The sequence below is a fragment of the Pan troglodytes genome, chromosome 4, assembly GCF_028858775.2.
Source record: "Pan troglodytes isolate AG18354 chromosome 4, NHGRI_mPanTro3-v2.0_pri, whole genome shotgun sequence".
Taxonomy (NCBI): Eukaryota; Metazoa; Chordata; class Mammalia; order Primates; family Hominidae; genus Pan; species Pan troglodytes.
The window spans coordinates 166197260-166214082 of NC_072402.2; the positions used below are offsets into that span (position 1 = coordinate 166197260).

General features: G+C 48.5%; 1 protein-coding gene across 1 annotated transcript; it reads left to right on the forward strand.

Moving 5' to 3' along the window:
- The first annotated feature begins 7680 nt into the window (after positions 1 to 7680).
- FBLL1 (fibrillarin like 1) lies at positions 7681 to 9025 on the forward strand. Its single transcript, XM_024356797.3, has one exon. It carries the CDS (start codon positions 7881 to 7883, stop codon positions 8898 to 8900), a length of 1020 nt encoding a protein of 339 aa, XP_024212565.1. The 5' UTR covers positions 7681 to 7880; the 3' UTR covers positions 8901 to 9025.
- Positions 9026 to 16823: the final 7798 nt, after the last annotated feature.

Genomic DNA, 16823 nt, shown 5'->3' on the forward strand with positions numbered 1-16823 from the left:
GGTTAATAGACAAAACACAATTTTTGCCAGGCGTGGTGGCTCACGCCTGTAATCCCAGCACTTTGGGAGGCTGAGGCGGGCGGATCACGAGGTCAAAAAATCAAGACCATCCTGGCCAACGTGATGAAACCCCATCTCTACTAAAAATACAAAAATTAGCTGGGCATGGTGGCACACACCTGTAGTCCCAGCCACTCGGGTGGCTGAGGCAGGAGGATCGCTTGCTTGAACCCAGGAGATGGAGGTTGCAGTGAGCTGAGACAGCACCACTGCACTCCAGCCTGGGGGACAGAGCAAGACTCCATCTCAAAAAAAAAAAAAAAAGAAAAGGAGAAAAACACAATTTTCAGATGTTCACTCATTTATCCTAACAAATGGGATGATCTTTCTGTGACCTCAAGCTTATTTACTGCATTCTAGGAAATTACAATACTATATATCAATAGCTCTAAACACTATAGATTGCAAGATACTATTGTTTTGCACTACTAAAAAAATTTTGACAAACTTTTAAACTGATAGAACTTGCGTAAGTTAGAATTTTCATACTGAAAAGAGTCTTTTAGACTTTTGTTTGTGTCATGTATCACTTATGTACAAACTTAGCACAGGAAAATACAACTGAACTAAATTGGTTAAAATACTCCTAAAACTTCAGAGTCCCACACTTTTGAGACACTTTTTGATGCAGCCATTAACATCTGTCTTTTCTAGACAATATCGTCCTCTATGCTACCAAAAACATTGATGATGCAGCGTTTTGATGTTCCACTATAGTTCCCAGGATTATTATCTGAGTCCTGATATTCATGTGAAGGCGGCGATGACTACGTCACAACCGTCATCTGACTGATAATGACTGTGAGATGCATCGCAATTTCAGAAATGTTCAAATGTACACCCCAAAATTGATTAAACACCATAGTGTGAGGAATGAGGAAAATTAAGTTGGTCAGAAAACGTTTGACTTAGTATGGACCAGTGTCTCCACGTAAATATAAATTCTCCTCATTCCATTCTTTAATTTACAGGGACCTGTTTGCTGAGCTAAGATCCATTACCTAGGTCTCTACTCAGTGCTTTTCCAAACACAGGGCTGCCTGAAGACTTCCGTCATCCAAAGATAATCTGGTTTGCTGGAATTCAGTTACTCTCCCCAATCCCACCCCCCCACTGAGAATTCTAGTGCCAGTCCTACCTTCCACTGGCACTTCACAGGGCCAGTGGAATGACATTTAAAGTGCCAAAAGGGGGGGAAACTGTCAATCAAGACCTCTATATTCAGCAAAGCTATTCTTCAGAAAGGAAAGTGGTATTAAGATGTTTCCCAATAAACAAAAAGTTTGTCACTAGAAGACCATCGTTACAAGAAATGCTAAATGTTGAAATGTAAGGACCCTAGACTAACAAAATCACACAACACCAGTAAAGGTAAGTACATAGTACAAAATATATTTTAAAAGTGTAAAAGATTATAAAATCAAGTATGTAGAAGTATAAAAATCAATAGTAATGCATTTTTTGTTTTTAACTTTTTTCTTAAAAGGTAACTGCATATTAATAAACTGAAGAGGGAAATAAATACCCCACATGAACATCTCAATAGATCAGAAACAAAGTTGTCCACTCTTGCCACATCTACCTATTCAAGATGCCTGTAGTCCCAGCTACTCTGGAGGCTAAGGTGGGAGGATTGCTTGAGCCTGGGAGGCAGAGGTCACAGTGAGCCGTGATCATGCCGGTGCACCCTAGCCTGGGTGACAAAAGTGAGTATGCCCAACTAATTTTTGTATTGTAGAGACAGGGTTTCACCACGTTGGCCAGGCTGGTCTTGAACTCCTGACCTCAAGTGATCTGCCCACCTCAGCCTCCCAAAGTGCTGAGATTACAGGCGTGAACCACCACACTGCACCCAGCCCACACTTATTCAAATAAATTTTAAAAGCAGATTTAAACTAGGGCATAAATGGTACAGAGAGGTTAATATGCATCTACAATTCTATGCTAATTTTCTCATCATTTTTGACTTTGCTTCTTGGCCAATGTCAGCCCAAAATGGCCAGTATTAACCTTTCTAGAAAACCGGCTAAATAATATTCAGTTGATGGAGGTAATTATCTTAAGTGCAATGAGCCAGGCACAAACAGGCAAATATCACATGTTCTCACTTATATGTGGGAGCTAAAAAACAATTTTTTTTTTGAAACAGGGTCTAGCTCTGTTGCCCAGGCTGGAGTGCAGTGGCATGATCATCACAGCTCACTGCAACCTCCACCTCTCGGGCTCAAGCGATCCTCCCACCTCAGCCTCCTGAGTAGCTGGGGCTACAGGCATATGCCACCATGCCTGGTTAATTTTCGTATTTTTGGTAGAGATGGGGTTTTGCCATGTTGCCCAGGCTGGTCTTGAACTCCTGGGCTCAAGTGATCACCTGCTTCAGCCTCCCAAACTGCTGAGATTACAGGCGTGAGCCACCGCACCTGGCTGGAAGCTAAAAAATTTGATCACATGGAGGTAGAGAGTGGAAAAACAGATAACAGAGACTGGCAAGGGTGAATGGGGGCAGGAGGGAAGATGAAGAGAAGTGGGTTAAAAGGTACAAACATACAGGCCTGGTGAGGTGGCTCACACCTGTAATCCCAGCACTTTGGGAGGCTGAGATGGGCAGATCACCTGAGGTCAGGAGTTCGAGACCAGCCTGGACAACATGGCAAAACCCCGTCTCTCCTGAAAACACACACACACACATACAAAGCCAGGCATGGTGGCATGTGCCCGTAATCCCAGCTACTTATGGAGCCTGAGGCACAAGAATCACTTGAACTTGGGAGGAGGAGGTTGCAGTGAGCTGAAATCACACCACTGCACTCCAGCCTGGGTGACAGAGGGAGACTCCATCTCAAAAAAAAAGGGAAAGAAAAAGGTACAAACATACAGTAAGATAGGAGGAACAAATTCAATGCTTGATAGCTGAGCAGGGTGATGATACTTAATAAAAACGTACTGTACTCCCATGATGGATACTTTAAATACCGACTTGATCACTGTGCCTTATACATGTCACAAAACTTCTCATGTACCCCATACATTTGTACAAATCAAAAAAATACTTGGTCACATTATAGAAATTTCACTGGTTAATGAGAGTACATGGGGTCATCTAAAGTAAAACAATTTTTTGCTTTGTTTTGTTGCTTGGTTTGCTTTGCATTTTCATACCAGCTTAATTACATAAATATGGTGCTTATAAAATGTAATGGATTGAAGGGGAGCACAGTTAAACTCACTGTAATTTTTGTGGGGATTTTAGATTGTAGGAGTTTGATAGCTTGTGTGTGTGTGTGTGTGTATATATATATATATATATATATTTTTTTTTTTTTTTTTTTTTTTGAGATGGAGTCTCACTCTGTCACCCAGGCTGGAGTGCAGTGGCGCGATCTTGGCTCACTGCAAGCTCCGCCTCCCAGGCTCACACCATTCTCCTGCCTCACCCTCCCCAGCAGCTGGGACTACAGGTGCACGCCGCCAAGCCCAGCTAATTTTTTTGTATTTTTAGTAGAGACAGGGGTTTCACCGTGTTAGCCAGGATGGTCTCAATCTCCTGACCTTGTGATCTGCCCACCTCGGCTTCCCAAAGTGCTGGGATTACAGGCGTGAGCCACCACGCCCGGCCAGAATTTTTTTTTTATGTATTGGGATGGGGTCTCACTATGTTTTCCAGGTTGGTCTCGAACTCCTGAGCTCAAGTGATCCACCCACCTCAGCCTCCCAAAGTGCTAGGATTACAGGCATGAGCCACTGCGCCCAGCCCAAATCTCAGATTCTTATTCTATAAAATGAAGAATTACAGAGAATTTCTAAGGTGTCTTGTGGAAAGAAGACCTTTGCAAAAGTAGGCCAGCTAAGCTTTTTGAGCATTTCCTGAATGGTAGCCACTAATTCTACAGTGGGGAATGGAGTGAGAGTCTGAGCCACCAAGAGATGAAGTGTCCCCCAGCAGAGGTAATGGCCAAACATAATGACATCCCAAATAAGGGATTTTAGCTACTCTCCAAGGCCCAGAGGCTAGAAAAAGGGAGAAGATTCTCTTTTTCTAATTAATTAACCAGCTATATTAGATATATTATTGGGAGTTGACTATGATTCTGAGTTTTAGTCATGTGTTAGGAAGGAGGTATTATATTTTGTCTTGATGAGTAAATTTAAATATATGCACGCCAAACGGTAAATTTCACCTGAGGTGTTTGTGTTTGGTACACTGATCCAGGTGTGCCAGCTGGCATTACGCAGTAGACACCTAGGTAAAAACATTTACTGTTCCCCAATTATGGCACCCACATCTCTCAGCTGCCTTTCAGCTAGGCAGGGCATGTGACTGGCTTTGGCCAGTCATCAGCCAGGAGGCTGAAGTGGGAGAATTGCTTGAGCCTGGGAGATCAAGGCTGCAATCCGTGGTGAGTAGAAATGATTGTGTCAAAGTCCAGACTAAACATACAAAAAGGTTGTGAGTTCTCTGCACTCTATTCTTCAGCGGTACAGTGGAGGCCCTCTTTTTTCTCGTGTTGCAGCCACAAGATGTTGGGGCCTGAGTTCTTCAGTGGCTGTGTGGTGCAAACCTCCCACTGACTCTCAGTGGACATAAAACATAAGAAATAAACATAGTTGTATTAATACATTGAGATTTTGGAGTTCTATGTTACTGCATCATAGCCCAACTCCTCTTGAGCAAATGTAGCTGCACCTGTCACTGGGGTGGAGATCAGATCCCTAGAGTCAGTCACCTTTGGAGGTGGACCATGGCTTAGAGAAAACAAGTTTCTTCATGCATGGATGCTTAAAGTATAATGAGAATGGAGATGGGGTTATAGAGCATTACCTCTGGTTTCATGTCAATCATGGCTAGTTACTCCTTGGGCAATTTGTTGGAATGGTTCTGTGAGAAAATAAGCAAAATTCCTCAAGCATTTTTTAAGTCTATGGGAATGATTGATGTGCACTATGTCTACTACTGAGGCCTAGTCACAGATGTAATTATGATCATTACTATAGGGCACATCTTCTGGAATAACAAGTCAATTGTAAACAAAAGTATACATGGTGCCAAGTGTGGAGGCTTGTGCCTAGAATTCCAGCAACTCAGGAGGCTGAGGCAGGAGGATGGCTTGAGGCCAGGAGTTGGAGACCAGCTTGGGCAACATAATGAGGTCTCATCTCTACAAAAAGTAAAAAAAAAAAAAAAAAAAAAAAAATTTGCCAGGCATGATGGTTTATATCTATATAGAAAGAAACCTGGCAGCTGACCACTGTGGCTCACACCTGTAATCCCAGCACTTTAGGAGACTGAAACAGGAGAACTGCTTGAGTCCGGGAGTTTGAGACAAGCCTGGGCAACATAGTGAGGCTCCATCTCTATAAAGAATAAAAATTTAGCCTGGTGTGGTGGCACACACCTGTAGTCCCAACTACTCAGGAGGCTGAGGTGGGAGGATTGCTTGAGCCTGGGAGATCAAGGCTGCAATAGCCATGATTGTGCCACTGCACTCAGCTTGGGTGACAGAGTGAGACCCTATCTTAGAATAAAAAAATAAAAAATAAAGCCCTTTTCTTTATAAATTACCCAGTCTCAGGTATAGAAACAAATTAAGACAGTGGATTAATGCCCCAGCCTCCAACCTGCAGTAGAACAATTCTGAGATGCCTTCCACACAGTTTCTCAGAATACTCAGAGCAATTGAGCTCCCATTGTCCACTGTGGTCATCTACTCATTAATCTACCTTTTTTTTTTTTTTTTTTTTTTTTGAGACAGGGTCTCCCTCTGTCACCTAAGCCGGAGTGTAGTGGTGTGAGTTCAGCTCACTAGAGCCTTGATCTCCCAGGCTCAAGCGACCCCTCCAGCTCAGCCTCCTCAGTAGCTGAGGTACTACAGGTATTACAGTGACTACAGGTACTACAGTGACTACAGGTACACACCATGACACCTGGCTAAGTCTTGTTTATTTTTGTAGAGACAGGGTCTTGCTATCTTGCTAGGACTGGTCTTGAACTCGTGGGCTCAATCAATCCTCCCACCTTGGCCTCCCAAAGTGCTGGGATTACAGGTGTGAGGCACTGTGCCCAGTTCTTTCTTAACCTTTCTATCTTCTCTATCTCATTTTTGCCTCCCCAACATGTGCTTCCTGGGATCACCTCACAAACCACTTGGACTCAAGGCTTTGTCTCAGGATCTCTATTATTCAAGGTTCTCCAAAGACACAGACCTGTAGGATATATATATGTGTGTATATATAGGATATATATTGGCTCATGTGATTGTGGAGACCAGCAGGTCCAAAATCTGCAGGGCCAATGTCCCGGTCCAAAGGTTGTCAGGCAGAAAGAGCTGATGTGCCAGTTGAAAGGCCCTTGGGCAGGAGAATTCTCTCTTCCTTGGGGAAGGTCAGCATTTTGCTTTATTTCTGCCTTCAACTGATTAGATGAGGCCCAGCCACATCGTAGACGGCAATCAGCTTTACTCAATATACCAATTTAAATGTTAATCTCATCTAAAAACACCCTCACAGAAACACTCAGAATACTATTTGACCAAATATCTGGGCATCCCATGGTCCAGTAAAGTTGACACATAAAATTAACCCTCACAGACACCAAGTGTAGTTCATCATTTTGGAAAATATTCAACTTATAGCAAGAATGGAAACCTCTAAGTAGAGTATTTTATGTGAACCATTCAACCTCAGGAATCATACATTTTGCTCACTGATCCCTTGTTCACATTCTAGTGTATAAAACTCTGGTCCCCATTAAGGAGACACTCCAGTCCTCAGGGAAAATCAGACCTGGCACTGCCGTCCATGAGTATGAGACGGGAAGAGCTGTGGTCCAGGATGGAACAGAAGTCATACTGCACATACCAGGTGTTCAGTAAATGCCCCGATCTTCAGGTGCACGTTGTCTCTCTCTCTCTCTCTCTCTGGAGTAGACACTTACTTCAACTAACGGGAGGCTGGCCAGTTGTTTCACCACCTATCCTACTTTTCCCAGCTCTTGTGTGGTTCCCAAAGCCCCCAGCAGTCGCCAAAACGGGGGCCCCAACTGCTGTCGCTGTCCCTGGTGCCGACTAAACCCTAACGCCTCTGCGTTGCGGCCTTGGGGCCATTGGTGGTGCCGAGTTATTCTTTTATTTTCTTTCTGTTCTTTTTTTTTCTTCTCGTTGCTGCCCTTGGTGCTGCCCAATTATTCTTTTCTTTTCTTCTCCTCTCCCTCTCTCTCTTTTCTTTCTCTCTCTATTTCTCTTTTTCTTTCTTTCTTTCCTCAAGAAAATGCTGCAGATTGAGAGAGTGATTTTGAAGCATAGACTAGACTTCGAGGATGAACATGACATTTTGGCTCTCTGTGTATCCCCATTCACACTGAAGAATCAACAACACTTCCTTGCTGATCAATAGTCCCAGAACTGGTGGCACAGCCAGGACCGACGCTGATGCTTACCTCCCCTTCTCCTGCAGCAGAGACGCCCCCGTCCCTGTGGCCCAGGGAAGTGCCAGGGGTCCCTGGGAAGGCAGGAGATGGGGAAGGGGCAGGGTGAGCGAAGAGGAGCAGGCTGCGTCTGCACGCGGGCTGGGAAGCGGGGCTTCCGGGCCGCAGGGTCGCGGGGACGGGTGTGATGCAATCGCGCCACAGCCGCTGCGTCAAGGGGCGGCTCCGGGATGCGGGCACTGCGGTAGAGCCGGTTCCGCCCCCGCCGCCCGCCGCCCGCCGCCCGCCTCCGCTGCTAACCCCGCGGACAACCGCCGGGCCGACCACCCAGAGCCACCGGAGCCCCCTGACACCCGCCCCGAGGCACCGGTAACCCGCGGCACCCGCCCCGGTGCGTGCCATGAAGTCGGCGGCGAGCTCGCGCGGGGGCGGTGGGGGCGGCCGCGGGGGCGGCGGCTGGGGCGGCTGGGGCGGGGGCCGAGGCGGCGGCGGCGGCGGCGGCGGCGCGGGCAAGGGCGGCGGGGGCGACGGCGGCGGCCAGGGGGGCAAGGGCGGCTTCGGGGCGAGGGCGCGCGGCTTCGGCGGGGGCGGCCGGGGCCGGGGGCGCGGCGGCGGCGGCGGCGACGGCAAGGATCGCGGCGGCGGTGGACAGCGGCGGGGCGGCGTGGCCAAGAGCAAGAGCCGCCGCAGGAAGGGCGCCATGGTGGTGTCGGTGGAGCCGCACCGGCACGAGGGCGTCTTCATCTACCGCGGGGCGGAGGACGCGCTGGTCACGCTGAACATGGTGCCGGGCCAGTCTGTGTACGGCGAGAGGCGCGTCACGGTGACCGAGGGCGGCGTGAAGCAGGAGTACCGCACGTGGAACCCGTTCCGCTCCAAGCTGGCCGCGGCCATCCTGGGCGGGGTGGACCAGATCCACATCAAGCCCAAGTCCAAGGTGCTGTACCTGGGTGCCGCGTCGGGCACCACCGTCTCCCATGTCTCCGACATCATTGGCCCAGACGGCCTGGTCTACGCCGTCGAGTTCTCCCACCGCGCCGGCCGCGATCTGGTCAACGTGGCCAAGAAGCGCACCAACATCATTCCGGTCCTGGAGGACGCGCGGCACCCGCTCAAGTACCGCATGCTCATCGGGATGGTGGACGTGATCTTCGCCGACGTGGCCCAGCCGGACCAGTCCCGCATCGTGGCCCTGAACGCCCACACCTTCCTGCGCAATGGGGGCCACTTTCTCATCTCCATCAAGGCCAACTGCATCGACTCCACCGCATCCGCCGAGGCTGTGTTTGCTTCTGAGGTGAGGAAGTTGCAGCAGGAGAACTTGAAGCCTCAAGAGCAGCTGACCCTGGAGCCCTATGAGCGGGACCACGCTGTGGTGGTCGGGGTCTACCGGCCTCTTCCCAAGAGCAGCAGCAAGTAGCACCCAGCTCAGGCTCGCCTGCCGTCTCCCCAAGCCTGCGTTGTGTTTGCTATTATTTTCTATGTGTTTTCTTTGTGAGTGTTTTGTTTTGTTGTTTTTCTATTAAACTGCATAAAGAAACGGCACCTATCTGTATGGTGATGCCAGGCTAGGTTTTGCTGCAGTAACAATCAACCCCCAAATCCCAGTGGCCTAAACCGGCTGGTATAAGGGGCCCATCCAGCAGTAGCCTGGGAGCTGTGCTCATTCTAATCACTCAGGTCTCCAACTCCCCAGGGCCCCATTTTCACACATGCTCCCCCCATCCCTAGGGCAGAGGAAAGAGAGCTGGGGAATTGCTAATAAAAGCTTTTAAATGTCCCCTTGGAACTGATGGGGCACTTCTGCTCACATTTGGCCAAGTCACATGACCAAGCCTGACTGGGGAAAAACACTGAATATTGGTGGACAATAATATAGTCAAACACACCAATCATCTGACTCACAGCCAAAGTCTTAACCAGAATAGGTTTTTAGTATTTTACTCTTCAACTAAGCCCTTTTGCATTCACTGTTAAAGTGAATAATAAATAAATGTTAAATTTATTCCTCACACCAGCCCTGAGATGGCTTTGTTAGCACTTGCATATTACATGTGAAGCAACAGGGCTTCTGAAGGTAAACTATTTGCCCAAACGTACATAGCCAGTAAGGAGGTAGAACTTAAATGCCAGTCTTCGGGGCTCTAAATCCATTGCTGTTTCCTCAGCACCAGGGGGATCTTGTCTCTGGTCCCCAACCCCTATGGCATGTGCACAGGGACACAGTTAGAGCAGGGCCCTGTGACCTTATTGTGTTCTTTCGCCCTCCCCTGTCCCCCCTGGGCTACCCCTTTGTTTGGTTTCACAATAGCAAAACAAGATAGGGGGCAGATGTGGGTCTAGCTAGCAGACTGTCTCCACTACAGGGCATAACATACCCAAAGTGGTATCACCAAGTGTCTGCAGAACAGGCAGAAAAATTACTCCCAGAAAGTATCTGTCTTTGCAAGGCATGTCCTGCAGTTCCCAAGATGCTGGTCTCAGTACCTCGCAGTCTCTCTCCAAAGCAGCCCAAAGGGAAGGGAGAGTGGGTAATCCGAGGAAAGCTGAGAATGCCCCAAAGGCCCAGTAAATCCCTCCAAGCCAGACTTTTCATTCATGCATGCATGCATACACACTCCCAACTGCCACAAAGACCCACATCAACATTGAGTCTTTGAATGATTGCTCACTAGTGTATCATTTGGAGGGTGGATTTGCCTTTCTAAAGATGTGCTTGGGCAGCAATTGTGGTTAGTCTGCTTTTTCTGAGGGCATACTTCCTGAACAACAACAAAGGATAAATCAGACTTTTTATTTTTGTTTTATTTTATTTATTTTATTTGAGACAGGTCTTGCTCTGTCGCCAAGGCTGGAATGCAGTGGCACAATCATGGCTCACTGCAGCCTTGAACTCCTAGGCTTAAGTGATCTTCCTGCCTCAGCCTACCACACCTGGCTAATTTAAAAAAAAAAATGTTTGTGGAGAAACAGTGTCTCGCTTTGTTGCCGAGGCTGGTCTTGAACTCCTTGCTTCAAGAAATCCTCCTGCCTCAGACTCCCACACTGGGATTAGAGGCGTGAGCTATGGCACCTGGTCCAAATCAGACTTTTGAAAAGGCTGCCACTCTTTCACCACTCCCCCATCCTACCCCACCCCAAAATTCAGAAAGGGAATTACAGTTCAGATGTATCAGCAACACTGACTCAGGAAGAAGAGAGTGAATGGGGTACATGTCTATTTCCATAAACAATGGAAATCTTCATTACAACCCTGCAAAGCCAGGATCACTTTTCCTATTTAGCATATGAGAACACTGCAGTTCAGAGATGAAAGTGCCTGGTTTAAGATCCCCCAGAAAGGCTCACAGCCAGAAATCACAGCCTTGTTAGTCTGACTCCAAAATCTATGTCATTTTCACTGAAGTCTGTGCTGGTTCTGTTGCCTTGAAAAGCCCTCTCTCCAATCCTAGGCTAATTTATTAGTTGCTGTGATGAAGCCCTGAGGCTGGGGTGGACTCCCTGGGAACAGGAACTGTTTCCTCACTAGGGGAAGACAGAAGCAGCTGGGCACTCAGGAGGGAGGGGCTCTGCAGCAGCTGAGGCCCATGACCCAGCCCCTCCTCAGAGCCAGATGGGCTCCATAAAGGAGCTCTTGATTGCTCCTTAAAGGTTTTTCCCCCCAGCATGGCGGATGAAGCAGGGGAAACTCTACCTCCTTTCTTGGCATGGGAACTCCCATTCCCTGCCCCTCCTGCCCCAGGTGAAATTTACAGTCATGTCTGAAGCTTCTCAAAGAGGGAACCATTCATGAGGAAATGGCAACAAAACAATCTCCTGAAGAATTTCCCTGCATTGCAGACGAGTTCCTGAGCCAATGGAATGACATAGTGAGTACCAGGAAAAATATAGGAATAAGGGCCAAGGGAATACAGGAAGGGAGCTGGAACCCGCTTTTAGAGGATGCGGCAGGGAAAAGAATGGGACTATAGTCTGGGCACAGTGGCTGAGGCCTGTGATCCCAGCACTTTGGGAGGCCGAGGCACGTGGATCACTTGAGTCCTTGAGTCGAGACTAGCCTGGTCAACATATGAAACCCCATCTCTACTAAAAATATAAAAAATAGCTGGTGGCGGGCACCTGTAATCCTAAGTTCTTGGGAGGCTGAGGCAGAAGAATCGTTTGAACCTGGGAGGTGGAGGTTCCAGTGAGCTGAGATCATGTCACTGAGAGACTCTGTCTAAAAAAAAAAAAAAAATTATCGGACTATAACTCCAGTGGGCCCTGGGTCCCAAAAAACCTAGAAGTAGCAGTGACCCTGGTTAACAGACCTGCTCAGAGCCAGGAATGCTTCAGTGACTATCAGCTTGGGTTCCAAGAAGCCTTTACATTTGGGTCTCTAGGTATATTAGTCTTCTCAGGCTGTTGTAACAAAATACTACATGCTAGGTGGCTTAAACAACAGATACTCATTTTCTCACTATTCTGGATGGAGGCTAGAAGTCCAATATCAAGGTGCTGGAGAATTCAGTTTCTGGTGAGGACTCTCTTCCTGGCTTGTAATCGGCCACCTTCTTGCTGTGTCATATATATGGCCTTTCCTCTGTTCACACACAGTGAGAAAGAGAGAGCTCTTTGGTGTTTCTTCCCGTGTTTAGAAGGATACCAATCCTGCTGGATTAGGATCCTACTCTTAGGACCTCTTTTAACCTTAATTACCTCCTTAGGGCCCTATCCCCAAATATAGTAACATTGGGGATTGGGGCTTCAATTTGTGAATTTTCTGGGACGCAATTCGGTGCATAACCCTAGGGTTAGATGAGAATGTTCAGCTAAAATGACTGTCTTACTGGATTGTGAGCTTTGGCTGAGGAGACCAATGTTTAATGTGAAAATACCTGCCAACAGCCTGGCACTAAGTGCTCTGCCTGTTTTTTTTTTCTCCCCCCTCTTATTGTCAATAGAGAATAATAAGGTAGCTGAGAATTAAGTTTAAGACCGGGCGTGGTGGCTCACGCCTGTAATCCTACAACTTTGGGAGGCTGAAATGGGCAGATTGTCTGCGCTCAGGAGTTCGAGACCAGCCTGGGCAACACGATAAAACCCCATCTCTACCAAAATAGAAAAGAAATTAACTGGGCATGGCGGCGTGCACCTGTAGTCCCAGCTACTTGGGAGGCTGAGGCAGGAGAATTGCTTGAACCTAGGAGGCAGAGGTTGCAATGAGCCGAGAATGCACCACTGCACTCTAGCCTGGGCGACAGAGTGAGACTCCGTCTCTAAAAAAAAAAAAAAGTTTAAAATGGGCCCAGCGCAGTGTTCAGGCCTGTAATCCCAGCACTTAGGGAGGCTGAGGCAGGAGAATCGCTGGAACCCAGGAAAGTGGAGGTTGCAGTGAGCTGTGATCACACCACTGCACTCCAGCCTGGGCAACAGAGCGAGACACTGTTGAGGTTGCAGTGAGTTGTGATCACACCACTGCACTCCAGCCTGGGCAACAGAGCGAGACACTGTCTCAAAATAAATAAATAAATAAATAAAAGTTTACATAAATGCCAGGGGTTGGCTTGGAGTCGAGGGGGTGGGGAACACACTTAGCAAGTCTTCTGAGGGGACTGCCCTGTGCTGGGAGCTGGGGGGAGCTTGCCACTGAGTTTCAGAGTCAGCGGCTCCATCCTGGGCCACAGGAGAGGACTCAATCCAAGCATCAGTGAGTGCCTGGCTGCAGTCACCTCTGCAGCAGAGGCAGCGAGGGTGGAGGCTGGTGCTCAAAGGCCAGGCAAGAGGGGCCATGTGTCCACGGCGTCAGCAGAAGCCTCAGAGAACAGGTGGAATAGAACTCCCATCCACCAGCACCATGATGTCTGCCAGCTTCTCCCTCGCTCAGATGCCTCCTGAGGTGAAGGGAAAAAGAATGGGGCAGGAGAAGATCTGAGGGAATGAAGCTTTATCCAAAAGAGGCTGTTTTAAATGGGAAGAAACCATGTTCCATTAATTAGCACTTTCCCCTGCCAACCCTACATTAAGCAAGATGTTCTGGCTCATCTGAGCTATGGTGAGCACTACATTGGATACTGCTACTCTAATATTTATCAAGCACTTATCATGTCCCAGGCAGAAAACTCAGTATTTCTTTGATCTTTAGAAGTACGACTTTTTTTTTTTTTTTTTTTTTTTTGAGACAGGGATTTCGCTCTGTCACCCAGGCTGGAGTGGAGTGGCACAATCTCAGTTCACCGCAACCTCCTCCTCCCAGGTTCAAGTGATTCTCCTGCCTCAGCCTCCCAAGTAGCTGGGACTACAGGAACCCACCACCATCCCCAACTAATTTTTGTATTTTTTTAGTAGAGACAGGGTTTCACCATGTTGGCCAGGCTGGTCTCGAACTCCTGACCTAAAGAGATCCACCCACCTTAGCCTTCCAAACTGCTGGGATTACAGACATGAGCCACCGTGCCCGGCCTCATGATTTTTAAATTAATAACAAAAACAAACATTCCAGAAAGTGCCGACACTAACATTCCACTTAATGAATTGCTGCAAAATGAACACTGGTGTCAGAGCTGCCCCTAGCATTTGTGTGGCGGGGAGCAAGAGCATTTGTAAGGACCCTGGCCCATGGCTTCCCCTTTCTCTTCCCACTCCTGGTTCCCACCCCTGGAGGGGCCTCATGCACACTGCTGTAGATACTCAGCCCTCCAGTCCAGGATCCGTACCCAGGCCCTTCAAACAGCCTCCTTGAAGCCACTCCTTGGGACTAGAGTTGCAAGCTGGGAGCAGGGTCTCTCTGGGGGACCAGCCTGGGGAGGAGGACGGGAATGGGGCTCGCATTGTTCAGGCAGAGTTCTGAGTGCCTGATGCATAATCCAGAAGGTGAGAGATGTGGCTTCTGGGGGGCATGGCACTTGGTCCCTATGGACTCCTTGCCTCACAGGACAAGGAACAGAGAGAGGAAGGCCAGAGTGCAGTCTTTCTTTCTTTCTTTTCTTTTTTTTTTTTTTTTTTTTGAGACGGAGTTTCGCTCTTGTTGCCCAGGCTGGAGTGCAATGGCATGATCTCGGCTCACCGCAACCTTCACCTCCCAGGTTCAAGAGATTCTCCTGCCTCAGCCTCCCTAGTAGTTGGGATTACAGGCATGTGCCACCACACCTGGCTAATTTTGTATTTTTAGCGGAGACGGGGTTTCTCCATGTTGGTCAGGCTGGTCTCGAACTCCCGACCTCAGGTGATCCACCCGCCTCGGCCTCCCAAAGTGCTGGAATTACAGGCATGACCCACCGTGCCTGGCCAGAGTGCAGTCTTTTAAAGTGCAGGAGGCCAGCTACGGTGGCTCATGCCTGTAATCCCAGCACTTTGGGAGACAGAGGTGGGCAGATCGCCTGAGCTCAGGAGTTCATGACCACTCTGGGCAACATGGCAAAACCCCATCTCTACTAAAATACAAAAAATTAGCTGGGCATGGTGGTGCGTGCCTGTAGTCCCAGCTACTGGGGAGGCTGAGGCATGAGAATCCCTTGAGCCTGGGAGGTGGAGGTTGCAGTGAGCCGAGATTGTGCCACTGCACTCCGGCTTGGGCTACACAGTGAGACTCTGTCTCAAAAGAAAAAAAAAAAAGTGCTGGGCCTAGAACAGGGGCCCAGCACAGGGGCCCAGTTGCCAATGACTAAGAGTGTCCCCTTTGCCTGTCCACCCATCCAGTCTCAGCATTCCTCTATGAAGATGCAAAGTCTACCCCTTCCCAGGAGTCCTTCCAGGCCCATCGACTCACAGGAAGCTCCTTCTGACATTACAGCTCTTGGTTAGTATTCTTGATGAAGACACTGCATGCGGGGTGCTTCCATGCACCTTCTTTCACTGAATCCGCACGCACAGCACCCCCAGGAGGCAAGTGTTATCATCCCTGTATCACTGATGAGGAAACTGAGGCTCAGAATTCTAGGTGATGTCAGTCAGTCAAGGTAGTGTAGCTGGAGGGTGGGAGAGCTGAAATTTCTGGAGCAGAATTGCATCTCTGGTCTAAGTCAGTGAAATTACAATCAGATGCTCTAGGGAAAGGCCTGGCATTGGTATTTTTATAAGCTCCCCACGTGATTCTAAGGTACAGCCAGGACTGAGGTCCACTATTGAAAATGCTGTATCATTTTTGTCATCAGCTGGGAAAGGCAGATTTAGGATGGCATTTTGAATAACTGGAAGACAACAGCTGAGCATTTCTGCGGTGCCTGCTGGTACTTGGGGCCTCTTTGACAACAGAGGATGCTCCCAGAGATTCCACCAAGGCCAATGATTGAAGTCAGGGCCTGAAAACAAAGTTCTTGCTACTCCTGTTCTTTGGTCACCTGACTGCACACTGCATGCTGAGGATGTTTGTTAGGGAGAGAGCTGAGCTGACAGGCAACAGAGGCGCCAGTGAAGCCAGGAGCTCAAAATGCAAGTATTAAGTCTGCAGTCACTGTCATAGTATAAGCAAGAGACTGAAATAGAGAAAGCACTGATTGCCCGTTCCATTTTCCCCCGTGGAACGGCGCACCCGGCAAGGGCCAAGTCGATCAGCCCAGTCAGGGTTGTCTCAGTATTGAAGGAGCCCCCAACAAAAGACTCTGGCAGTTTCTTGGGCCCTGAGGTGAGGAGGGTGAGGAGGAAGGGGTAGGAGCAGAGAAGTACTGAGTTAGTGGGGAACAGCATCTTCAGGCTTTTGCCCTCTTGATGGCCTATGCCCAAGGCCTCGGATAGTGGGACCCAGAAACGAAGATGCAGAGCATGAGCAGGGGAGGGGACTGAGTCCTTGACTGCAACTCCCTTCGGAGACTGCAGTGCACCAGGGTCCTCCTGAGGACTGCCAGGGAAAGCCTTTGGTCCGGCCTAAAAACATCACACATAGGTGCTGGCCAGGAGCCGGAGCCCTTGGGGTTTACCTTCTACAGACTGTAAGTACAGGCTCCCAGTACTTCAGTTGGTTTTTTTGGTCTCTTGAGCAAAAGCATTTTATGAACTTCTCTCTAAATCTTGCCTTCGCACTTCTCACTTATTTCTCATGTTTGCCTCTTCCATCCCCTGGTGACCACCAAGCCGCATGTCTACTGCTCAGGACCCACCTATCATCCTTCCCATCCCACTGCCTCCAGCCAAGCCTCTGCTTCCTGCCTGGAGGACTCAGGTGCCTGAAAACACAATGCAAGAATTCTAGCTGCTTGTAATAGCCATTGTGTTTGGCAGTTTTTGTTGTTGTTTTTTTAATCTGGGCCACACAGGAAGGCTTCCAGAAACATTGGACAAGAGCTGAGGAAGAACCTGAAGTAGTTTTGATGGAAAACACTGTCTTTCTTACCTCTTCATGTGATTTTAGTCTTCTCCCACCCAAAAG

Excerpts from the sequence above, each read along its gene's own strand:
- FBLL1 (XM_024356797.3), top strand. The coding sequence starts at position 7,881 with ATGAAGTCGGCGGCGAGCTCGCGCGGGGGCGGTGGGGGCGGCCGCGGG.